Here is a 25,805-nt window from a genome sequence, read left to right as displayed (position 1 = left end):
GTGTATGTTTGTACCACTGCACGCATGCGTGTGGGAGTCAGAACACAACGTGCAGCGTCAGTTCTCTCCTCCCACCATCATGCTCACCGGTCCTGCCTGAGTGTTAATTAAGTGGGGAGATTAAGTAGGAACAGATTAGAAACCCAGCATGACTTAAGATGTCATTATAACAAAGGCCAAATTATTCACGTTTTGATATGAACTTTTTTGTGGGGGTAAGGGTGGAGGTGGGGGGTGGAGGCAGGGTTTCTCTATGTAATAGCCCTGGCTGTCCTGGACTCACTTTGTAGACCAGGACGGCCTTGGACTCACGAACATCCATGATCCGCCTGCCTCTGCCTCCCAAGTGCTTGGAACACAGGTGTGCGCCCCCACACCCAGCTCACTATGAACTAACTTCTAATTGGAGGGGTAATGTATTTTAACTATTACAATGTAGGTCCTCCAGCACACACACTGAGGATGAAACCAAAACAGACTATGCTGTCATTTAAACTTCCTACTATATAACATCCCAAACAGTAATTTAACACTGATGTGAGAAAGGTTCATGTCCTTATCCGTAACTCCACTTTTGGAACCCAGCTGTCCCTGATCACAGCAAAGACTACACTTGCCTCCTCCCTCCATTTAAAGTCTCATCACATATTTACAGCAATCTTCCCTTCCTCAACCACCCTTGGTCTGTCCCTTCTCTAATCCAAAATGTCCCATGTTTTCCAAAGGTTTTATCTGGTCCTGCTGCACCAAAGCTGCGAATGCTATGACTAAGGTTAGCCTAAGTAAAGACACATGGACAGGAAAGTGAGTGAAGATATAACTCTCTGTCCAAGGCTTCCAAACTTCCTAAAGGCAGGTTTCACCTCCACACTGTATAAGCAGCCAATGTGTATAGAGAAGCCTCTTACAATTTCTTCCAAAGTCCCTGAACTCACAGACTTCATACCTAATAAATATTCTTCCTGTGTCTCTCAAGCACCAGACTGTTTGCAAACTGAACCTGACACTTGATACCCATCGTTATTGACAGCTGTTTGCCGGGGGGGAGAGGGGGGTGAAGGGGGTTGAGATCCAACTATTCACCTTCAAGGATGTAAACAAATCGGTTAGTGGAGATGTAAACAATATATGTGCTATGGAAAAGGTACGGTAAATTGTCAAAAAAAAAAAAGTTACACAGACTTAGGGAGCTAGGGAGACGGCCAGAAGTTTGGAGCACTCGGTGGCTCACAATCATCTGTAACTCTAGTTATAGGGATCCCAACAATCCTTTTCTGGCCTCTGTGGGCATCAGGCATGCACATGGTGCTAAGACATGCATGCAGGCAAGACATAATACACATAAAATAGATCTAAAACAAACAAAGAAAAAACACAGAGTTAACATGTGATCTAGCAATTCCACGTTTTAGGCATATACCTAAAAGTGAGCACAGGGGCTTAAACAGGCATTTATACTATCCTCTGGCATGGTTGTGGTACTCTGAACGAGAATGGCCCCAATGGGCTCATATACTTGGCTACTTGGTCCCCAGGTGGTAGGACTATTTGGGAAAGGCGAGGAGGTCTTGTTGAAGGAGGTGACACTGGGGGTGGGATTTGCGGCTGCTCAAACACTCCTGCCTTTCCCAGTTGCTGTATGGCTCTTGTCTCAGCTCTCAGCTACAGCTCCAGGGTCACGCCTGCCTGTTACCATGCTCCCCACCATGACGGTCAGAGACTCATCCTCTGAAACTGCAAGCCCAATAAACTCTTTCTTGTATAAGTTGCCTTGGTCATAGTGTCTTAGCACAGCAAGAAAAATAATTAGGACAAATCAGGTGATGATGTACACCTTTAATCCCAGCACTCAGGAGACAGAGGCAGGCAGATCTGAGTTCAAGGCCAGCCTGGTCTACAAAGTGAGTTCTAATATAGCCAGGACTACATAGAGAGACTCTGTCTCAAAGAAAGAAAGAAAAGAAAGAAAGAAAGAAAGGAAAGAAAGAAAGAAAGAAAGGAAAGAAAGGTAGGTAGGTAACTAAGACAAATGTCAGAATCAACCCAAACATCCATAACATAGACAGTATGGCGTATATACAATATACTACGGAAATGTAAAGCTACAACACAGATGAACCACCAGGACAGTGTACTTAATGAAATAAGCCAGTCAAAGGGCTTTCATAAGGCCTCTTAGATGTGGTACAGAAAATAGTCAAACTCATTCAAAGTAGAATGGTGATTATGGGCTAGAAAGAAAGAAGAATAGATGATGATTATTTAAGAGGGTGGTTACTGAAGATGAAAAAGTTGTGGGGATGGATGATAAAATGCAGCAATACCACTGACCTAATTATAGATTTTTAAATTAATAAAATGGTATATCTTAGAATAAAATATATTTTACCCAAAAAAAAAAAAAATAGTTTTTAAGTGTATAAAATATGTGGACATGGCAAGGTCCTATCAAGAGCACATGTCCTCCTATATAGCTCCCTGATCCCAGCTGTCTCTCACTCATTCTGTCTTCCCTTTGATAGCAAGTCCTGTGCTTCAGAATACTGCTACCACAGGAAATTCCCTTCCTCTGGTTTGCCAATGATTTGTGTTTAATTCTTTGTGTGTGTGTGTGTGTGTGTGTGTTTAATTCTTAAACATGGAAAACTGTTTATCACTAGGACGTGGTAGAGGTAGAGTGCTTGCTGAACAAGCACAAGGCCCTGCAGAGAATCCTCAGTGCCACCAAAAAGGAAGGAAGGAAGGGAGGGAGGGAGGGAGGGAGGGAGGGAGGGAGGGAGCGAGGGGAAAAGTATGTAAATACACATACACACACTCTCAAAAAGAAATCCATCTAAAGCCAGGAAACGCCCAGCACACCCAGCACACCTCTAGAGCTGGTACCTGTATTTCTTCTTCTGGAGCTGCCAAATCATTGTTTCAGAAAGCTCAGTGGCATAAATTTCTTCAAAATGAGGGCTCATGATTTTTGTGACTTCTCCATCTCCAGCACCTAAATCAAGAAGTCTATGGGTTTTCCAGTCCGGGTTAATTTTAAGCAGTCTCTGAAACTGGTCTGGTGAAAACACAAACATGGAGCCTCTTCCAAGCAACCTGAAGAAAAAAGGACAAAAGTTGAAATCTACAAATATTAAGGGCTTCTTTGTATACACAATGAAAACAGCACCAAAAGTTTCTGACTTTATAAAATTATTATGTGATTAAAATAGCTTATCATTTACGGCTAAAAAGCAAATTCACTAAAGTATCATGTAAAGATATGATTTCTTTTTAGTGGTGAATGATACCCCAAAATACATAGAGATGGTAGAGGGAAGGAAGGGAAAGTGCAGGAGAAATTAAATAATAGAAGTGAGAACCGAAGTCAGAATAGAAAGAGAAGGTGGAAGGAATGGCAGAAATGCCAGGCTAACAGAGCCAGACCACAGCACTCAGCAGAGGAGTCAAACTGGCCTTTCAGAAAGATGGACTCAACAATGGGTGACAGGAAATAATAGCTTTGTATAAAAGAGCTCTAAGATACCCTAAAAATACATTTTTAATGTTTTAAAAGAGGAAAAGAACCTCCCGTGTGAGATCAGCCAACTGGCCTTAAGGAAGTGGGTCCATACTCAGGTTAGTTTGTTTTACAGTTAGATAAGACCTATAACTTATTAAAGGTCCAAAAAAAAAAAGAAAAGAGAAGAAAAAAGAAAGAAAGAAAGAAAAGAAAACTTCAAACTGATAATATTGACTGAAGCAATAAGACAAGGCTGACAGAGGTTCAATGAAGACCAAAGGAGCACTCCCTCAGAAAAGCAGGTGCGGCCCTAGCCAGCCTCCACGCACATTCCCTACTCCCTTCTTGCTCCCAAATCCTGGTTTGTCTGAGGCAGGAATTCCCTATTAAGCAAAACAACCTTTTCTTCAAATGAAGTGAAACTCAAGCTGTACAAAATCCATGGGGCTTTTAGCACTGCAGCGAGGCCTAGAGCCTGCAGCTGCTGGCAGCCACTTTTAAGATTTCCTTTTTAGCCTGAAGCAGCTTCTGAGGCAACTCCTCCTCAGATCCTGGAAAACAGACTGAAAACCACTGGTACAAGAAGCAGAGAAATCTGCACCTTCCTGTCACTTCCTGGAAATAATCAGAATGTAAAACAGGTTTCCTGTTCAATGACCATCAAGATGCTTGCGACACGGTGCTTGCAGTAGGAGCAGCTTCAGCAACAGTAATAAAAGGCATGGAGCTAATGGAATAAATTCCTTCTCTTCTTTTGCCACTAAGGCCATAAGAGAGTTTAACAAAATCTAATAATGTATTTACAACAAATCTTCTGCCTCACACAAATGCTGAAAGACTGGGAGTAGGAGCCAAGAAGACCCCGAAGACAGCTAAGCATGCTGCTAAGCACTTCTCACCAAAGGAAGCCATATCTGGTAGAGACATAAGCAATCCCCATTGTTTTCACTGCTGGTGGAAAACAAGCACACGTGAGAAAAAGGGCTGTACTTGCTGAAATTACTGCACGAAATCCACACAGCATCCAGTCAAGCAGACACCCTGATGCTGACTTCGTGCCACAGAACCAAATAAGTCACAAAATATTTTGCCTAAAACTTTCCCAGCTATAAAACATATTTCCCAAGCCATATACTTGGGATGTGGAGAACCCTAATGTGACACTATAAAATTATCGGGGTTCAGAGTCATCTGAGGTCAAAACTCACAAAGTTAACTTGCCAATTCTACATTTAAGAAAAAAATTTAAAAATAAAAGGAAAATATCACCTTATCTGCAAAGAACATAAACAATGAATGGAGGCTCCATTAAAAAAAAAAAAAAAGACAATGTCAAAAAGAGTCAAAATCCACAAGCCCAGTTACTTAAGCAGAACCAAATCCATCCTTCAAGAAGCACAGCAAGACCTGAAAAGCTAAACTTCCTACAATGTCTAGCTTACACAACTGGATTACCGAGTACATCTGTCCTAGTACGATGTCAAGGCCTCTGGGAAACACACTAAAGAGAGAGAAGGCCTCCACTGTGCTGGCCCTATCATGTCTCTCCACGAATACAGCTTAGTGGTAGGTAGAGTCCTTGACTCAACTGTACCAAGCAGTAAAATCCCCAGTACCACCAATTTTTTAAAAAGAAAAGAAATACTTTTCAACTGGGGATGGAAGCACATGCCTCTTATGCCAGCAACCGGGAGACAGAGGCAGGAGGGCTGCCTCAAACTCAAGAGCAGCCAGAAACACAGAGCAAAAACAAAACCAAACAACAAACAACAGCTCTCTTCATCACTTGGCCTTCTTTCTACCATGAAGAAATTGGTAAGTATCTTGGCTCAAGGTTTCGCCATGACTATGTAGTTATTCCTATTGTAGAGTACCACTGCATAATGGAAAATATCAGTGGGTTCAAACTTGAGTTCTAAGTTGAGAACAGGAGACAAAGCAAGGACAGAGACACTAGGGCACTACATCTAACAAGGGAGGAGGGGCAGTGAGATGGCTCAGTGGACAAAGGTGCCAACCCTAACTACCTAAATCCAATCCCCAGGTCCACATGACAGGAGAAAACCAGTTCCCACATTTGTCCACTGGTACGCCCTGGCACTGGCATATATACATGCATGTGTGTGCACGAACACAAACACATACACACAAAGACAAGAAGAACATTATTATGGGCAGATCTGGGCCCAGGGGCCCTGCTCAAATTATGGCACCAGGCAAGGACAATGCGTGCAGTAAACTTTGAACCCCTACCCAGATCTAGCCAATGGGCAGGACATTCTCCACAGTTGAGTAGAGAGTGGGGACTGACCTTCACACGAACTCTGGTGCCCCATATTTGACCATGTTCTCTGGATGGGGAGACCTGGTGGCACTCAGAGGAAGGACAGTAGGCTACCAAGAAGAGACTTGATACCCTATGAGCATATGCAGGGGGAGGAGGTCCCTTTCAGTCACAGTCATAGGGGAGGGGAATAAGGGGAAGTGGGAGGGAGGGAGGAATGGGAGGATACAAGGGATGGGATAACAATTGAGATGTAATGAATAAATTAATATTTTTTTAAAAGATTTTTAAAAAAAGTAAAATGAGCAAGACAGACAGTATGCAAGAGATATATCATTGAGCTCAAGAAAACAGGAGTTAGAGGCCAATCTGGACAACATATCAAGGCTCCATCGAAACAGAAAGGTGAAGGCAGAAGAGTTACAGATAAAGGAAGCCAAAGGTAACTAATTATATTGTCTCTTTGATCAAACTACCAAATTCTGGAACAAGGAATTTTAAGTGGGTCCAACAGGTAAAGGAAAAGGGAAATACTTTAGTTTGAAACTGATAGAATCATATAAAGTACTGAGTGTAAGCACTTTCTAAAGAAAAGACTCCCACCTCTTATCACTCAAGAGATAGAGAATCCCCATAAAGAATCTCTGCAATGGTGACTCATCTGAATTCCATCAAAGAATAAACGGCATAGGACAGAAATTCAACACATTCAATTTTAGGAACAAAACATCAGGCTAGGTTGTATAAATTCAACTCCCAATACAAAATAACAAATGTCTGCTGAAGCAAACATAAGCCAAGCTCATATAAACAAGGGTGAAAATCAAGTAAGAACTCCTGAGGGATGGCTTGCGGTGCTGAAAACATATTTAAGGACCAGATGATAGACTGGGGATCCAGATGGTTAGCAAACACTTGATCCAAACCTCAAGGGAAAAGAAAAGAAGGCACAACAAGGCCTGTTAAGCATCATGACTGGTTGCTAAAATTTAGCTTTCTCCATTCTAGGGCCATAGGAATGTTTAAAAGTTCAACTAAGAAGTGACAAATAACATTTATATATAAAGTCTCTTCTAGTCTCTTCTGTAGATATATGAAGGAACCGGTGTGTGGGCAGAGAATGCTACACTAAGGTGACAAAGTTTGTGGTAAGCCTAGGCATTATGTTAAGGACAAGTGTCAGATGTTTCAAAACACACTGTTCCCCTACTGTTGAGCTAAATAAGATACCCCCCCCCAAAAAAAAATCTACCAGTAGGATGTGGGCTTAAGGCAAAGACCTTCCCCTTCAGCATAAGGGCCTCCGTCTGCTACTCCAAAGACCACAGTTTGTAGCCTACTGCCAGGAGTCTGTTTAAAACGCACTCCTTTGGCTGCGGCGGTGGTGCACACCTTTGGTCCCAGCACTCAGCAGGCAGAGGCAGATGGATCTCTGTAAGTTAGAGGCCAACCTAAGCTACAGAGAAACCCTGTCTTGAAAAGCTGGGGAGGGGATCCACAGCTGGTGCAGCGGTGGACTCTTTCAGTCACAGCATGTGGGGAAGAGGCAGATGGGTCTGTAAGTTTGAGGCCAGCCTGGTCTATAGAGTGAAACCCTGTCTCAAAAGACAAAACGACAAAAAAGAGACTCTCAGAACCAACCCACTCAGAACCTACCTTTTAACGCCATCTCTTGGTGATTCCACGGACATTAGGAGCAAGAAATGCACTAAGTGAAGTCTCCCATCACAGAAATCTAGGCTAATAAGGCTACTTACAAAGTTACAATAAATTTTGAAAGTCGAAGTTCACAAAGCTGTAGCTGAAGTAGTCTCTAGAACAAGGTTTCCTTCCTCTTTCCTTTTTTAAGCCTAAGAATGAAAGGGGTGGGGTGGGGCTCTAATGTTCACTTACCCATTGATCGATGTTCTAGACATAAACAGGCTAAAAACAGATGACACAAAGGAATGATAGAGTTGGATAAATAGCCAGCCAGATTTCTCAATGCTGTTGTTTAGGAAGATCTGTGTTCCTTGATCAAGATAACTCTGAACAAAGACAGACTGAAGAGATTCACATAATTTCTCTCTGTTGCACACATACCACTAGGAAAGAAAAAAAGAAAAGATTAAATATAATTGATGTCATACCTGAGAAATCTAACAACAAAAACCAGAAAGACAAAATCTAGTCTAAGATCTTCAAATATAATCTCATGACTCTGAGGCCATTCATCCTTGCTTCTGCCCATGTGACCTCTCACTTCATTCTCATCACGCAGCCCTCTAGGTGGGTAGGAAGGCTGAGAGCGGGTCTTCAGGTCATGCAGCACAGCCGGCCGCAGACCATCAGCCCAGGTCTTAGAACCCTGACCCATGCTTCCATCACACCTGAGTCAAGACAGAAGACCTTCCTTAGCTGAGACTCAGTCAGCATCACACAACCCAATGACCACCTCAAGGCCGCCACCTAAGTCAGCAGCAGAGCAGGCAAAGATTAATCAATGCTCTGGAAAACAGATCCAGTTGCCTATTTTCTTCAGACCTTTGGGCATCCTGGGATGTGCTTTAGCAGCATCCCCGTGAGCAGCTCTCAAGAGACTGCAAGAGAAGCTCAAGACGCCACCTGAGTTCCCTCTGCAGTCAAGATCAAGCGATGACTCACTCCAAAAATGTTTAGGAATAGGCTCTAGCCAGAACATATTTGTTAAAACAAAAGTCCACCACTATAGACAAAATTAACCTTCCAGGGCTAGACACATAGCTCAGTGGTTAAGAGCACTGGCTGACCTGGCAAAGGACCCAGATGCAGTTCCCCGGCACCAACAGGGCAGCTTGCAGCCACCTGTAACTCCAGTTTTAGGAGATCCAATGCCTCTTCTGACCTCCATGGGCACAGCATGTACATGATGCATGTATGTACACACAAGCAACACAGTCACACGCATAGATAATTTCTTTCCTTTCTTTAGTTAGCCTTCCAAAACAAACATTTCCAGTCTCCCTAGACTTTGTGTAGCAGAAAAGCGAGAGAGTAGATTGCATGGCAGCTTCCGTGTCAGAGCCCTAAGTAAATGGGTCTACAGCTCCTATGTGAGCTCAGGCAAGGGAAAGCTCAGACTCGCCTTCCTTAGCAGACAAACGTGATGCCACTAGTATTTACCTTGGTAGGGTACAGTGCAGGTAAGTCCTGAGGCTCAGCACAAAGCATACTATCAGACCCCTGTGAAAGCAGTAGTAGCGAGTCTTCTAACATAGTCAGATAGCAACAAGCCCATTAAACACAGTGGAAACACTTTTATTGCATTATTTGTTAGGAAAATACTAATTTTTCCAAACAAGGAGTCCACTAGCCAAAAGTGACTTATTAAATCCTGACAAATCTGAACATTTACCAGCAGTAAGTGTCCCATAACTTCCTGCATAGTTAATGGAGCAATTTTACAGTCATTCTATGATCACTAAATGCTGAGTGCAGTAAGTCTTCCTGACACTAACATTAAAAGAAAAACAATTGTAAGCCAGCAAAAACATGCAAAAGGTCACACTAAATGTCAGTGATTCATCCTTTATACACCCTATATATACCAAACTGAATAAATCAAACCTTTCTCACTATTGTCTACTTTGTACTAACTTACTATTTAACCACTATTACCAAAACAGTTTGGGCTTTACCTAAAACTCCTTGTTGTCTCTACCTACAGTGACAAACTATAAAATGGCTTAAATTCACAGCCTACACTTCTCTTCTTGGTCTGGAAATGTTCTTGTTTAATCATTTACTAATCCTTAAAACTTACAGAGCCCAAAGCTATTCCCCAGTACAGCTCATAAACCATCTTTATTGTACTCATGACCTTGTGCACATTCTGAACTCTGAACTCTGAGTTACTCTGACTTTTGGTTATTTTTTTTACTTTGAAATGACTAATCAAGTTGAAATCCAGTACCTTGCTAAGAGGCAATCAGGAACATTCTATTAATGTGGGCAAGAAGTCATCCAACTGAAAACCAGGAGTTAAGAATTTCTCAGCATCCTTTTGTAAATGGACAACAAGAATAACAATGGATTCTGGCTTTCAGAAGTAAGCAAGAAGAGGCATCATTAACTGCTATTATTGCTTTAAAACTCCAAGGGGGGGAAAAACCCAAATTTTAATAGCATATTTCTCCATTCATAAATAATAACACATGTGGTTGAACCTTTCCTGCCACAGAAGTTTTTGTGGTGTTTGAATAAGAATGGTCCCCATAGGCTCATCTATTTGAATGCTTAGTCACCAGGGAGTGGCACTATTTTGAAGGATTAGAAGATGTGGCCTTGTTGGAGGAAGAGTGTCACTGGAGGTAGGTTTTGAGGTTTCAAAGGCCCATGCCAAGGCCAGAGTCCCTCTCTCAGCCTGCAGATCAGGATGTAGTCTCAGCTACTGCTCATCAACCTGCCTGTGTGCTACCACACTCCCTGCCATGATAATGAACTAACCTCTGAAACTGTAAGCAAGCCTTCAATTAAATACTTTATTCTATAAGAGTTGCTTTGGTGGTAGTATCTCTTCACAGAAATAAAAGTGACAGAAGTCATTAGTCAATGGAATTTGCTGCAGAATAAAAAGGAGTAAAGCTCTTCTCTGTCCATGTCCCCCTGACAAGTTATGCGATACAAGCCTCAAGTCCACAACAGCATCAATCATCATTACCAAAAAGCAGAAACAACTCAACTGTCCATCAACTGATGAGTAAAAAGTGTAGGGAATACATACAAGACAGCACCGTTGAACCATAAAAAGAACAGAGTACAGGCTGATGCTCCAGATGATGAGCTTTGACAACAAAAAGTAAGATAAGTCAGTCCCAAGAGGCCACCCGCTGTGTAATTAGTCTGCTTATAACATCCATCCATGCTATGGGAATCCAGAGACAAAGGGCAGATAACATGGCCCAGGCCTTGGGCAACAATACAATAGCGAGTGGCTTCTAATGGACATAAGTGTTCTTTTTGAGGAAGTAATTTTTTTTTCAAAATTAGACATTAGTGATGGTTGCACAACTCCGAAAATATTTAAAACTATCAAATTATACATTTTAAATGTTTTGTGGAGACTGTGGATACCTCTGCTTGCCTTACAAACATGAGGACCTTAGTTCGATGAAGAAACCAGGCATGTGGTATTAACTTTATAACCCAGTGCTTGGAAGATGGAGACAGATAAAGTCCTGGGGCTTGCTGGCCAGCCAGCCTTGCCATGCCTACCTGGCAAGTTCCGGGCCAGTGACAGGCCATCTCAAAGAGAACCTAGTGGACAGTTCCTGAGGAATGACATCTAAGGCTATGCTGAGTGCCACCCACATTCACAAACATGCACACATGTTCGTATTCATCTGCACTGTTTTCAGGGCAAACACGCTTACTTGTAGGTGGGCAGTTTGATCCTATAGAAAGTAAGCACTCTGAAAACACACATGACCTAGCAAACCTCTTAGCATGTAAAATTTAATATATATAACATCAATAACCGTCAAAGAGCTCACCATGGTTTCTAAGGCCTTACAAGGTTATTGTCCCTTTTTTGTTCACAGGCTCACCTCGCAGCATGTACTACCATGACACTCTGCCCTCACTGACAGTGCTCTGCGCTCTCTAAGGGCTCCTTTCCCATAGCTATTTCACATGCCATTTGTTCTCCCTGCTGTGCTCCCTCTCCTTGTTAGTACAGCCTAGCCTCAGCATTCCCTCAGTTTCCATGAACTTCCAGAGTAGCTCAGAGTTTCCTGTACTAACCCTCTCTGATACTCCCATGTCTCCTTGGCAACATGTATCAGCTGAATAGCAACTTTAACAACTGCATGCTTGGTATCCATCCTCACAGACTAAAAGAACCATAAAGACTGGGAAAATACCTGCCTTCAGCTTGGTAGACAGAGACAAATGATGTATCTGTCAAAGCGTTCACGCATAGCAAGTTTAACAACTTCCATCTTTAACAAGGATAACCACAGAGACATCCTGTCACTGGGTTGTTTCTCAAACTCCAGGGTTTCTACAAGGCCTTGCTTAACCCCAACTTTGCCAACAGTGGTTAAAGTTATCTACCTAGCGATCACAAAACTGCATTACCATGCACAATCAAACATGGAAGAGAGACAGTGAGTACCCACTAGACTTCTGTCTAATCTTTATGTTGCAATTACACCACATAACTTCTTGGTTGGCTGGTTGGTTTTTAGACAAAGTCTTAAACCTGTTTGTTTGTTTGTTTGTTTGTTTGTTTGTTTGTGTTTAGACAGGGTGGTCTGGTCTGGAGCTCATTATGTAGCTCAGACTAGAGGCCATCACCCTACCTTGGCCTCCCAAGTACTAGAGTTACAGTCATGAGCTACTCCATGTGGGTTAAACCACCTATATTGTGAACACACAGGAAATTCAGAGTCCCAGAGCACCTGCAGCTGTTCTAGATTCCGTTCATGGGACTATATACCAAGAGCATCTTTTTTTTTTTTTTAAAGGCTTAGTGTTGTACGCCTTTAATCCCAGCAGTCGGAAGGCAGAGGCAGGTGGATCACTGTGAGTTCGAAGCCAGCCAAGGCTACACAGAGAAACCCTGTCTTGATGGGCGGGGGGGGGGGGGGGGAGGTTCTTCTTGCTTCACTGTATCCAGTATGGCTTCAAAACAACATAGCTCCAATGAAGCTGGTCTGGACAAGTTTGAAAACAAAAAACCAAAACCAGTCTGGACAGTGTATTCCTATGGGCCAGGGTTTCTCAATCTTGGCACTGACATTTGCGTCTGATAATCCTTTGTTATAGATTACCTTTACACATCAGATGCTAGTAGCACCACCCCAAGTGCACAGAATGTCCCCAGCGAACAAGCAGCGGCCACCGCCCGAGAACCTATATGAGAACTGGATTTAGCCAGTAGTGTTTCCCATCTTGGCTTAACTGTGGTCTAAGACTGCTGCTGATTAAATTAAAGGAGGGACTCATTAGGTTGAGGGAATTTGAATTCCGGAGGGGAAAATAAAACCTGAAACCAAAGGAAACAAGTAGTAATGAGACTATGATCTGGGTTCCAACTCGCAGAGCCCTCAATAAACAAACCTTGCTCAGAAGCCACTAGAGACAGTGCACAAGCTCCCACACAGTTAGTGGTAGCCCTGTAGTCACTGCTCTCCAGACAACCAGGCTTACAAGGCTAAGCGCTACAGAGCTCACAGCATTGGGTGACTGCCTATAGACTCATGGGCATTTTCCAACATAATAACTTCTTTGAATGAATGTTCCTCAAAGGCTACAGAGACAAAGGTGTACTGGGCAAGAACAAAATACTACACATTAAATGTCATGGTGGAAGGGCTGTGTGCCAGTACTACATAGGGCTCAACTCCTCAGCTGTAGTGTCTAAAAGGGCATTTCATTATCATTCTCCTTTAAAGGTCTGCGAGCTTATTAATCAAGTAAACTTTGAAACCCAACAACCTACCAATGCTAAGCACAGTAGGCTGTGATAAACACCTTTTAAAATTATAGTGCCTAGCAATATTATGGTTACTTGCATTGGGTAGGTAACAGTACCATGGTGGTGTTTCTGACAGTATTACTAAATCAAGGAAATGGGACATGAAATCATACTGTCTTTCAAAACTTCTTCATGGGCTGGAGAGATGGCTCACTGGGTAACAGCATTTGCTCTGAAAACATAAGAATCTCAAGTGAAATCCCAAGCACACACATAAAAAGCTCGGCATGTCTGTGTGAGATGTAATCCTAGGGTCAGAAGGTGGGAACAAGTGGATTCCAGAAGCTCAATGGCCAGGTGGCCTAGCCAAAACCATGAGGCTGTGGTTCAGTGAAAGAGCCTGTCTGTCTCAAGAGGATAAGACAGAGTGACAGAGGAATGAATGTACCCAATGTCCTCCTCTAGCCCGTGCACCTGCCCGCTGAATGCACCCACCACACACATACACAAATTAAAACTTCATTAGACACATAAACATTTCTTAATACTTATATAGTCTTAGTTCATGGGTCACTTTTAGAGTTAAAGAAATGCAATTTTCTATGAAATCACAGCTGATTGTCAAAGGCTAAGGGACACAGTTAACTTTGTCTAAAATTATTTTTTAGAACTTTCTACCAGCCAAACATACACTATACAATGAGCATTCTTTTCTTTCAAAATACAAATACAACAGAAGAACTTGAAAATTATAAAACATAGTTTATTAGCCAGACGGTGGCACATGCCTTTAATCCCAGCATTCAGGGAGGCAGAGTCAGGCAGATCTCTGAGTTCGAAGCCAGCCTGGTCTACAAAGCAAGTCCAAGACAGTCAGAGCTACATAGAGAAATCTTGTCTAAACTAGAAAGGGAAAGAAAAAAAAAAAGAAAAGAAAAACAAAACAACAACAACAACAAAAAACCCTCACAGTTTATTGACTTCACACAGTGTGACATAAAAAAATAAATAGTCCTGGTACAGAGCTCCTAAACTTCTGGGAAATCTTCATGGTCATAATACTGTTTTCTGGGAACCAGAGAGATGGCTCAGCAGCTAAACCTACAAGGTGGCTCATCACCTTCTGTAACTCTAGTTCCAGGGTATCCAATGCCTTCTTCTGGCCTCCTCGGGAATTAGGCATGCACATGGTGCCCAGACATGCATGCAGTCAAAATACTTATACACAGGCCGGGCAAGGTGGTGCATGCCTTTAATCCAGCACTCAGGAGGCAGAGGCAGGTGCATCACTGTGAGTTTGAGACCAGCCTGGTCTACAAAGTGAGTCTAGGACAGCCATGGCTACACAGAGAAACCCTGTCTCGGAAAACAAAAAATACTCATACATATAAAATAAAAATAAGCAAATCTTTTTTTTAGTTAAGAAGAATGTCTTTTGTTCATGAATAAGATGATTCCCAGAACAGGAAGGAGGAAAAGTTATGACTAGGAAGCTGGAACATTCCAACCTACCCTACAACCCCAAGAACAGAAAAATGCTTAAGATTGAGGTTGGCCATCCATAAACAGTGATTCAATCCATTATGCCTAAAGCTGGGAATCATTACAGCAAATTATGAAACTTGGGGGGTGAGGTTGCAGGAACCTCTGAACATATAGCCAAGTTGATGAAAGACAATGGCAGCCTGGGGACCTGGAACTTGCGCCTCTAAAGTGAGTGGCAGTCTGGTGGGACTAAGCCCTGTGACCTGACTTCTGCCCCTGTCTTGACGCTTTAAGTTTTACCAAAGCATGGTCGAACGGGACAAAGGCAGAACATCAATTGGCAGTCCTACCACTGAGTAACCACAAGCCACAAATCTTCAGCTAGTTTATACACACTGCCCTAGTTTTAGCACCTCCACAGAGGCCCATGGGAGTGGATGCAGTTTATTAAGGCAAGCCCATTTTCACACGGCCTTCAGAGAACACATGGTTGCTGGAAAGAACTATATGAAGTAATGGAGAATGTTTGGGCCTTTTACTGAAACAAAGCTAGATTCAAATCCCAACTCCACCCACCAACTGACTCTCTTCTCTGCTCTCAGTCTTCAACTTAAAGTGGCACCGGCTGCGAAGAAGAAGAGCTGTTGTAAGGGCTATAAAGCCTGACTTACTCAAAGGTACCAGGCACCCAATAAAAGCTTAATGACTGCTCATTTGTCTGAAGGAAACTGCTGGCTGGTCTGGGGGGCGCAAACAGTTCAAGGAAAGGCTATACTACCAGTCTGGGCACCCAAGTCATTCTCCTCCTGGGGGGGCCCTGACCCCAAAAAAGGAGAGGTAGCTTATAAATTTAATGAATCAACAGTCTTTCCAATTAAAGAGGTGGCAGAAAAAGCCCATGAACTATATTCTTTAAAGTTAAGTACTCAAAAATTTCATCCCCAGATTCTACAACACAATGTATCTCTTTACTTGAGATGTGTAATGGGGCCCTGGGAATTAGGATTCCTCCAAGATAGATCAACAATGAGTGAAGGAAGAAAGCTAGCCCCCAAAGCCCTGGCCCATGGACCAGGAGAGAGACTTAGCACCCAATTCTGGTAATTTAGGCCCATAATTAAATAGATACATGCATGTTTCCTGGCTTTTGGTGCAAACTTTCTTTAAATTATAATACTTGGCAAGGACAAGATTGACTGAGAATTTTTCTCTCTCCAGTACTGGCCAAAACTTGTAAATAAATCTATGTCTTTCCACCAATTTCTTTTTTTTTTTTTTTAATTTAAGTAATTTATTCAGATTACATCTCAATTGTTATCTCCTCACTTGTATCTTCCCATTCCCCGCTCCCTCCCTCTTTCATCCTTGTCCCCCACTATAAGATCACAGCCTATCAGGTCTCTTCCTGGTAGCCTGCTTCCCCTTCCTCTGAGTGTCACCAGGCCTCCCCACCAAGGGGAAGTGGTGAAATATGGAGCACCAGACTTCATGTCAGAGTCAGTCCCAGCTCTCCACACAGCTGTGGAGAATGTGCTGTCCATTGGCTGGATCTGCATAGGGATTCTAGGTTTACTGCACCCATTGTCCCTGGTTGGTACAGCAGTTTGAGCTGACCCACCTGGATCCAGTCTGCCAGCCTTAATGGTCTTCTTGTAGTCTTTCCATCAGTTTCAATATGCTCATTTTCTGTAGAGCATTCAGCAGCATAAACTGTAGATTCCAGTAACAATTTCAATGCACACAATGAAAGGTGCCCTCGTATTCATAGGAGAGAACCATTTATGTAGATTAGATCAAGTTGTTATAGCAGTCCTCATTCCAAATATTTCTCATGGTTAGTATGTTATAACCCTAACATTTCAACAAAACTTCTGATGAGCCAAGCAACAGACTGTTTTTAGTAAAGAGTTCAGGGTCCTCTAAGGCTCTTCCAAAGAGTGACATGATAACTCCACGGGACAGAGGCAAGCACTTGTGTAAGGGCTTCAGCACTGGGTGCAAAGAGGAAAGGAACCTTCGCCAGAGTCTTTAGTATTCGGCTGCAAAGGCTTCCAGAGTGGAAGGCAGAGAGAGATACCCATCCATACAGTCTGTCTGCCTAGCTCGCCAGCACTCTGAGGCAAGCTTAACTCACGCCTCCCTTCTGCCAACCTCACACGGTAAACGAGGAATAAAGGGACAGGAAACTCAGCCTGTCCGTTAGCACATTTGACTCTGACTGTGACATTCAAGTATCCTTTCACTTGGAAATATATATTCCAATTCTACCTTCAATCTATTGTAGCGGCTGGCACAGCAGTTCTGATCTTATATACGAAGGTAAAAATATTAAGCACCAGTTATACATGTAACTTGCAATTTTAAGTGACCCCAAATAATTCCAGGTATTAAATGTTATATGTGAAAAAAAACTGAAGTTTTTCACCTGAAAAAACTGCCATAGTTTAGTGCCAACGAGTTTTATAAAAACCTTTCGATCCATCAATTGAGAGGCTATGAATGACTGTTATTACTGAGAATCTAGTTCCTGGGGTCCTGAGCAGCCATTCAACTTTCAATAGCTCCGTAATAGTTCTTTAACTTTAAGCACTAGGTAGAATGCACCAAAAAGATGACAGCCAGAGGGGTTTTGCTTTCTTCTTCTGTCTGAGTGCGCTGACAGTGAGTGGCATCTAACTCTATTTCTCCCAGTGAGTCTGTCCACCCTCCCAGCCTGTGCCTGAGAATATACTGTTGATTAACTAAGCTGGGATGTTTCTGTTGAGGGGGGAAAAAAACAGACTTTTTAAGATATTTACTTTTAAGAGACCAGAAAAAAAGTACTACTGGACAGTGATTACTCAACTCTGTGTCTTTTACTCTGGACACACCCACAGTCCATAGCCAAACCAACATGGTGGCTGTTTTAACAAAACGTGATTTGAAGACTCTGACATTTGAATTTCATATGTGAAATTCTCAAGCTACAAAAGATTATTTTCCACCCCCATTGCTAATGATTTAAAAACATGAGACTATTCTTATTTCATAGGCTACCCAAATCAATGAGAACAGTTGAGTCTGCTGGTCATGTCCGTCTCCAAAAGAAACCCTTGCTTCTCATCAAGGTACAGCATAACCCAGCTCTGGAGTACACTGGACGGAGGCACTGTGTGTTCTAGCTAAACCAGTGGGGCCTTGCATCTCCAGCTCAAACTACTAACCAGCAATTTTTAATGAGAAAAAATTTACCCCAGATCTTTCTCTTAACCAAAGAAGCCTGCACCATAAATCCTGCATAAAACACTACCAAGAAAACCTGTGCTATGTATGATTTAGCCCATAACTCTTCGCTCATGCAACTCCAGAAGAACCAGATGTGGCTGGCCATGGAACCCACACAGCCACATGAACACCAGAAGAAACAGATGTGGCTGGCCACGGAACCCACACAGCAAACATGAACACCAGAAAACCTCTATAAAACTATTAATTTGAAGGGAGGAAGCCATTAAAGTTACTTCACAAGCAACAAAGTTATGCAGCAAACCAGGATTCTGAAATATAAAAGAAATAAACCATACACCCTGCCGGGGTACAGAAAGGACAGTCTCCACTCTGTGTTCACTCATGGTGGTTTCTAGGCACATACACTTTTTTCCTGGTCATTTTCACCTTTACCTAGAGACATTTATTCTCATAGCACAGACGTAGTCACCTCAAAAATAATGTCTGGAGGGGTACAGTAATGCACACTTACAATAATCCCAGTACTCAGGAAGCTAGGGTAGGAGTATTGTGAATTTAAGGCCACCCTGAGCTACATAAACCCTGTCTCAAAAAAAAAAACCCAACAACAACAACAACTAAGGGCAGCCAGGTGGTGGTAGTGATGGTGCAGGCCTTTAATCCCAGCACATACTCTGAATTCAAGGCTAGCCTTGTCTACAGTTCCAGGACAACCAGGGTTAAACCCAATCTCAAAAAGCAAAAAAAGAAAGAAAGAAAAAGAAGAAGAAAAAGGAAGAGGGGCAAACCAGGCATGGTAGTGGAACACTTATAATCCTAGCATTCTGGGAGCTGAGGCAGAAAGACTGAGTTCAAAGCCAGCCTGGACTACAAAGAAAGACTAGGCCAGCCAGAGGTACAATGCCCTGTATCAAAATTAAATACATACACACATACGTATATGTATACACACACACACACACACACACACACGCACACACACTATGGATGTGGCTCAGTGGTATACAATACTTGCCTAGTATGTACAAGTCCTGGGTTTGATCCTCAGCGCCATAGAAATAAATGAATGTATACAATGAGAAAATGCTTTCTATTAGGAAATACTAAGATAGTGTCCACTGCTCTCATTCTCCCTAGGCTATAGAAGGCAGCTTTTCAGGGGGGTTTTGTTGTTGTTTTTAATATTTATTTTATTTTATGTGCATTGGTGTTTGGCCTGCATGTCTGTCTGTGTGAGATCCCCTGGAACTGGCATTACAGACAGCTGTAAGCAGCCACGTGGGTGCTGGGAATTGAACTCAGGTCCTCTGGAAGATCAGCCAAGTGCTCTTAACTGCTGAGTCATCATTCCAGCCCCCAGTTTTTTAGGTTTTTACAATTTTAAAACTATTTTAAAACATACTGTGTGATTGCACGTGTGTGCTCAAGAAGGCCAGAGATCTCCAATCCTGCTGGAGCTGGAGTTACAGGGCTGTGAGCCGTCTGATGTGGGTGCTGGAAACTGAACAGCACATTCTCTTAACTACTGAACCATCCCATAAGCACCATTTTTATGAGCACTTAAATCAAGCCACTGCAGCAATCACAAGTGTTATTATAAATACCAACAACTGGAAGACCCAGCCATAATTCCTCATCAGAGGGAATATTTTTTTTTCCTATCCACTCCTTGTTAAAAGCAGCACTTTCAAGTCCTTGCTCCACATGGGCACGAGGCATTCTGACACCTGTATAGTCAACAGCACAGCCCTTCAGAGTTGTCTCTATGACACTGAGCCAGCATAAAAAAACCATGGCGATAAATATGGATATTACATTTAAGATTGTATACTCCTAACAATACCACGTGAGTGGCCATTAAAACATCACAATCACTAGGTGATTTTTTTTTTTTTAATGTAAATCTAGGAATCCTTCCAAAGTAGAAAAGGGGACCTGAGTATCAACAATAGAACAGTTTCCAGGACCTGAGTTCCATTCCAACATCATAAAAAAGCAACACATGCCAGTAATTAGCAAATAAAAACTTAATGTTACTTTTATACATGGAAAGGTGAGGTCCAAAATGGCACGAGGAGTAACCCCTTACTTCTCTCTCTGTAAAAGCAAGATGTCCTAAACTCTGCCTTTTAGAAACCCAAAGTTTGTCTAAATTCAAAGGCTTCTCTTCAGTGACTCCAAGGTTAGCCACCAACTACTTACGGTCAAATATGAAATGCCTCCTTCTTAATTCAACAGCTGAACCATGCATACTTCTGTAAGTGGTACAAACAGCTAATGAAAAAGACCATTCAACTAGTAGAATCCCACGGCTCAAAGATCCATTAACTACAACAAGAATTCACAGCTGCACAGTTCAGACTTTTAAAAAACCTCTCCCTTTAAAGCTTGCATCATTTTCCTCCTCATGCCAACCTTTCTGGTCAGCTAACTAAACGCAAGTTTAAAGGACACGTCTCTTAGTCTCTTAGGCAGAAGGGGAGAAGGGTTCCTAGGCTGGGAGCCCAGACCTGTCAAACACATTTTTTTTTTTTAAGTGCTTCGGGAAAATGTCAGCCGAACCGTTCACAAGGCCGGGTTAAATTTCTTTATACCCCTTTGTATGTTCGGAGATTCGGCTAGACAAAAAGAGAGACCGGTTTTCGGTTTTGTTCCTCGGGGGGGGGGGGGGGGGGCGGAGAGGAAGGTTGGCCCCGGGTGATGGCTGAGGGCTGTTTTCTGACTCAGGCCCCAGTGCCAGCTGTGCGGCCCACCCCCAAAGTTGCTCCAGGGCCGGGCGCGGACGCCCGGGAACAATGCGGGGCTCCTGGGCGCCCAAGCTGGGGTCCGGGGAGCCCCGGCAGCGAAGGCCGTCCCGCCCCCGCCCGCGCCGCGGAACAAAAGGCGCCGCGGGGCCAGCGCGCCCCGGCCGGGAAAAGTTTGTGAGAGGCCCGGGGGGCCGAGGCCCGCGCGCGCCGCCCCGCACAATAGCCGGGCCGAGCGCGGGAAGGCCGAGCGCCACGCCCCCGTTCCGCAGGGCCCCGCGGCCCAGTACCTGGTGCGTGTCCTTCCCGCCGCCCGCGGCCGCCGCCGGCCCGCCGGGGCCGCTCGTCATGTTCACGTACAGGGAGCGGGAGAGCGGGCTCCGCAGCGTCCACATCCTCCGCGCCAGCCACACGGACGCCAGGCTCAGGCACAGCCAGCCCGCCAACAGTCTCATCGGGGGGCCGCGGCCGCCAGTTCGGATCACCGCCGGGCCCAGGAGGAGGAGCCGCCGCCTCCAGCCACCGCCGCCGCCGCCGCCCGAGCTCGAGCCATCGCCGCCAACTCGCCCGAGCAGCCCCCTTCGGGGCCGAGGCGGGGGGGGGGGGTGGGAGGAGCGGCGGGCGTGCGGCCTTCTCACGTCCCCCGCGGGGCCCTTCCCGTCCCGGAACGCCAACGCCTGCTCCAGCTCCGGTTTCCACCCGGAGCACGTACAGGACGCAGGAGGGGCGTTCTCCCTGCCCAATGAGCGGGGACAGGCCGGCTGGGGAGGCGGGAAAAAGGGCGTGCACGTTTCCTGCGGCGGCCGTCGGGCGTGTAATGGCGGAAGATTTGGGGAGTCTTGCGAAAGGGGTTAACTGTAGCCTCGCCGCTCCGAAGTGGGGCCTGCAGGACTTCCGGTCTTTCCTTGCCTTAGTAGCTGCCTGTGGGCCCCTCCACTACATCCTGGCGGGACTGTGACCTAATCGTTCAGGTTGACTCGAGGAAGAAGGGAGCTGATCCCTTTCTTTTCCAAGTACAGACCCACTCGGACCCAGATTTATCAGACAGACCAGCGCTGCCCGTACTGCGGTCTTGACTATCTAGCTAATAATCTCTATCTGGGGCCGATAAACCTGACTCCCTACCCCAAAAGCTACCCAGCAGCTGCAAAGCAGAGAATCTAGGGGAAAGGCTCCTGGCCTCAGCATTCCCCAGCCCGAAGAGCTGCTGTCACACAATTGCGAAGCCCTCCTAAGTGAAAGTGCTGCCTTTGTTGGAAGCTGATGCTGCTGGACCACTCGAGGAAATGCAATGGGAAATAGCACCCTGCTGGCCAAGGAAGGCCACAAGTTAGCCCCTGGTTGTCATGTTTCCTTAAGCTGACAGAAGTTAGACCCAGCACCCTTAAAGTCGATCAGCTCTGGGAGATTTAGCCGGATGTTTCGTTGATCATTTATAGCAGGAAGAAGCCTAATGTTTCCAAATTGAAGGGCCAGGAGGAGTTCCTGTTTCTCAACTTCCTGCTTGCTACTCAGCTACAACTAAAAAGTGACATATTTCCTTGGCCTGCTATTCACGCCTTCCTAGGTTTGTTTGTTGGAACATTCTTTTCCTTTGACAGCGTCAGAGATTCTTTACATTAATTTTGGTTTAAAACTAATTCGTTTTTTTTTTGTTAAATTTCATACTAAAGATATTTTCATTTATGAAATAGTGACCCACAAATGAGAAATATTTCTTACCCACAAACATTCTAGATGCTAAAGAATCTCAGCTTGCCATCTTTCCTTAATAAGAGTATTTTGTTCCTAATGTGCATTGAATATAACACACACACACACACAAAATTCAAGGCTAGAGATGAGGGTATACTTTGTATTCTCTCATTCTGGTAGATTCCCTGACATCTCCCTGTTGGGTATAAAAACAAAGACTATATCTTACTAAATAGAGTTCAACTTTCTAGAAGTGCTGGTCCAACATGCTTAAAAGAAACGATAGTAGAAAGAGCAAATGATGGTATTACATCAGCTCTTTGAGTCCCAATAACGTTCTTCTGTAACAAACTAGAGCTTTCATCTTTTTTTTTAAGTAAAAGGGAGATGTGCAGACAACAGGTGTACGTAACACGCATTTCCATTTCTGAAGACAAAGGGCACAGAAAACTGCCTAACCGCAGCTCCAGGACCTCTATGTCACACAAACAAAAAGCAAAGATGCATCTGATAGGATCTGAAGAATTTGGGGCCAACTGAGAGGTTTAAAAGCCTAGCAAATTTTATTCTATGCCTGAGAAGCACACCTAGAAAAAAAAAATTTACCCTCACATTCAAACTACTCTATAATCACAAACTGCTTGCGGAGGTGTCATTTGCATTTAGGAAGCACAGGAAGAAATCACATCACAGCATAAGCAAATGAAAAGAAAATTTGATAGCAAACCTTTTCACAGAAGGTGGTATCCCAGCTCTTGGTTGTTCGATCCATCCAAGAAGCCTTACCGTGGCTCCTCTCAGCCTCCTGAATGACAAATCAGGAGGAAGGAAAGCTGCAAGGGTAAATATCCTAAGCAGAAGTTCAGATTGCCCTCTGGGACGGCCTCCTTACTAGGATGTCACTTCTGTACCTTAAAACCTCCTGGTGGAATAGCAAAAGAGACCCCTAATACAAAAAGGAAAATATGAGCCAATATTCTTTGCAATGTGGCTTTGAAATGCAGTTAGCAAGACTCAAGAGTCACATACCTGCCATCTTGTGCCTGCTGACCTCCGGTGTCTAGGCTAGATTTCTGTTCTATTACCAGAAACCGTGGCTGGATTACTTTCCAAATATCCAGCCAAGGGAATTGTTCCTTAAGTAATAGTTCCCTCCCCCCCCCCAATTTTTCCCTCCCCCCCCTTTCCCTCCTCCTTCTAGCCCTCCTCTCCTTTTTATCTTGCTGTATAGGCTAAGCTGGCCTTGAACTCAATCATCCAGCCTCACAAATAAAGGGATCACAAGCATCCGCTGCCACTCCCAGCTTCATATTTGCTTTTCGATTTCAAGGTACAATGTGAAGAAAAAGCACAGAAAGATAGAGAGACTTGGATTTGCAGAAGACATAAAACCACTGTGCACTTCTTGTGCAGCTAATGGTCTAAAAAGGTTCATGTAATTGAATGTTTTCTCAGATGTTTGTGTGTGTGCTTGTGGAAGCCAGAGGCTGACTTCAGGTGTCCTCTCCTCTTTCTTTTTATTTTTTATTTTTTTAAGACAGGGTCTGTCACTAGACCCAAGACACAAGAATTTGATAAATCTGCCACCCCCCCCCCACACACACACAGTAGGGTTACATACATTTACTACCATACCATTGATGCTGGGAATATGAACTCATGTCCTCATCTTGTGCAGAGGTCACTTTACGCACAGAACTACCTCTCCAGCCCACAGACAAATGTTTTTAAGCTTCTTAATAATATTTGGTACACCTTCAGAGAAAGGTATGTTTGGCCCAATATATTAAATTAAATGTGTCCTGTGGTTTTAAGCACCTTATCTAAAAACTAAGATTAGTAAATTATTTATTATGGTTTGGTTTGGTTTGGTTTGGTTTGGTTTGGTTTGGTTTTTAAGACAGGGTTTCTCTGTTTCCTGGCTGTCCTGGAACTCACTCTATAGATGAGGTTTCCCTAGAACTTAGAGACCCACCTGCCTCTGCCTCCCCAGTGCTGGGATTGAAGGTGTGCCACCACCACCCAGCTGGTGGTTCCAATCTTAAATATCTCCATAGGGTCCCTATGAAAAAGACTTGGTCACTGTAGGCTCTGTTTCTTAACAATTAAATTTTATTATACAACCCAACTAGCTTACACAAGAGGGAAAAAAGAGTGAACCTTCTGGTATCCATTCCACAGGATGGGTCCCTAGGTGTCTCTGGCCTGTGTGCTGGTCCGGTCTGTTTGCTGATCCACGTGCGCTCAAGCCTGGTCTGAACCTGCTGCTGCTCTCTCCTCTCTGCGAAGGGTGGTCTCCTTCTCCCATTGAGGGTTGATTAGAAAAAAAATAGTCCAGGTGGAGTCCCCAGGCCCGCTTCCTGAAATCCAGGCCCAGGATGGCTCCACCCAGTCTTTCTCAGGGTATCCATGGTGTGTCCAAGGGTAAAGCCCGCCAAGATTGCTTTCCCCTGTGACAAAACTTAGTCTTTCCTACAGGTCCCCAACCTTTTATTTATTGAGAGGCAATAAGACCTTTTGGAGATGGGGCCTGGAAGGATGTTAGGCCAGTAGTATGTGCTTGTGTGAGTGGGTGTGAGTGCATGTGAGTGCGTGTGTGCATGCCCATTATTTTTCTTCCTTCTTTCCTGTCCCTCTCTTCTCCCACTCCAACCTCTCTCTCTGGCGGTCATTAGGTGAGCCGTTTGGCTCTCCACACTTCCCATCAAGGTATTCTTGCCACAAAGCAACAAATGTAAGTGTCCGGAATTAAACATTTTCCTCTACTAACTTCCCCCACCCTTTTTTTCTTTCTTTCTTTTTTTTTTTTTTTTTTTTTTTTTTTTTTTTTTTTTTTTTTTTCATTTTTTGAGGCAGGGTTTCTCTATGTACCTTTGGTTGTCCTGAACTGGATTCGTAGACCAGGCTGGCCTCGAGCTCACAGAAATTCACCTACCTCTGCCTCCTGAGTGCTGGAATTAAAGGCATGTGCCACCACTGCCTGGCTAAACTTTGTTTTTCCTTAATGAATGTGACAGACTTTTTTTTTCCCCCCCCTGGAAACTTGACTCATTTGCAGTGGAATCATTTTGATCTCAGAAAAAAATCAAAGTCAAGATGAAACTGAAAACAGGTTTGGTTTGGGTTTTTTGTTTGTTTGTTTGTTTTTTAAATTTTTTAAATAGCAGTGTGGGCTAGAGAGAGGGCTCAGTGGTTAAGAGCATTTTCAGCTCTTCCAGAGGACCTGGGTTTGATTTCCAGCACCCACATGGTGGCTCACAAACATCTATGACTCCGTTTCCTGGGAATCTAACACGCTCTTCTGCCCTCAGCCAGCACCAGACAGACACAGGGTACACACACACAGGCAGGCAAAACACTCATACACACAGTTTAATTTAAAACAAAATAGCAGCCTAAAGACCTGAAGACCTGCAGTAGCAAACACAAATC

At 43.9% G+C, this 25,805-nt stretch overlaps 1 protein-coding gene across 2 annotated transcripts in view; it reads right to left on the bottom strand.

Annotated features, from left to right (window-relative positions):
- Mettl9 (methyltransferase like 9) overlaps positions 1–21,197 on the bottom strand; it is a 44,411-nt gene extending 23,214 nt beyond the window's left edge. The window contains exons 1-3 of one of the 2 annotated variants that reach the window (XM_051145159.1): positions 20,969–21,197; positions 7,677–7,867; positions 2,884–3,093 (exon numbers count right to left, since the gene is read on the bottom strand). In XM_051145159.1, the coding sequence (XP_051001116.1) occupies positions 2,884–3,093; positions 7,677–7,867; positions 20,969–21,133 (566 nt within the window). In that variant the 5' untranslated portion in view covers positions 21,134–21,197. The remainder of the gene's footprint in view (positions 1–2,883; positions 3,094–7,676; positions 7,868–20,968) is intronic. The other variant, XM_051145158.1, reaches the window with a different exon arrangement.
- Between the last annotated feature and the right edge of the window lie 4,608 nt (positions 21,198–25,805).

The sequence above is a fragment of the Acomys russatus genome, chromosome 5 (assembly GCF_903995435.1).
Source record: "Acomys russatus chromosome 5, mAcoRus1.1, whole genome shotgun sequence".
Classification (NCBI taxonomy): domain Eukaryota; kingdom Metazoa; phylum Chordata; class Mammalia; order Rodentia; family Muridae; genus Acomys; species Acomys russatus.
Note: the sequence above shows the minus strand (reverse complement) of the source record. Positions and strands in the feature narration are given on the sequence as shown.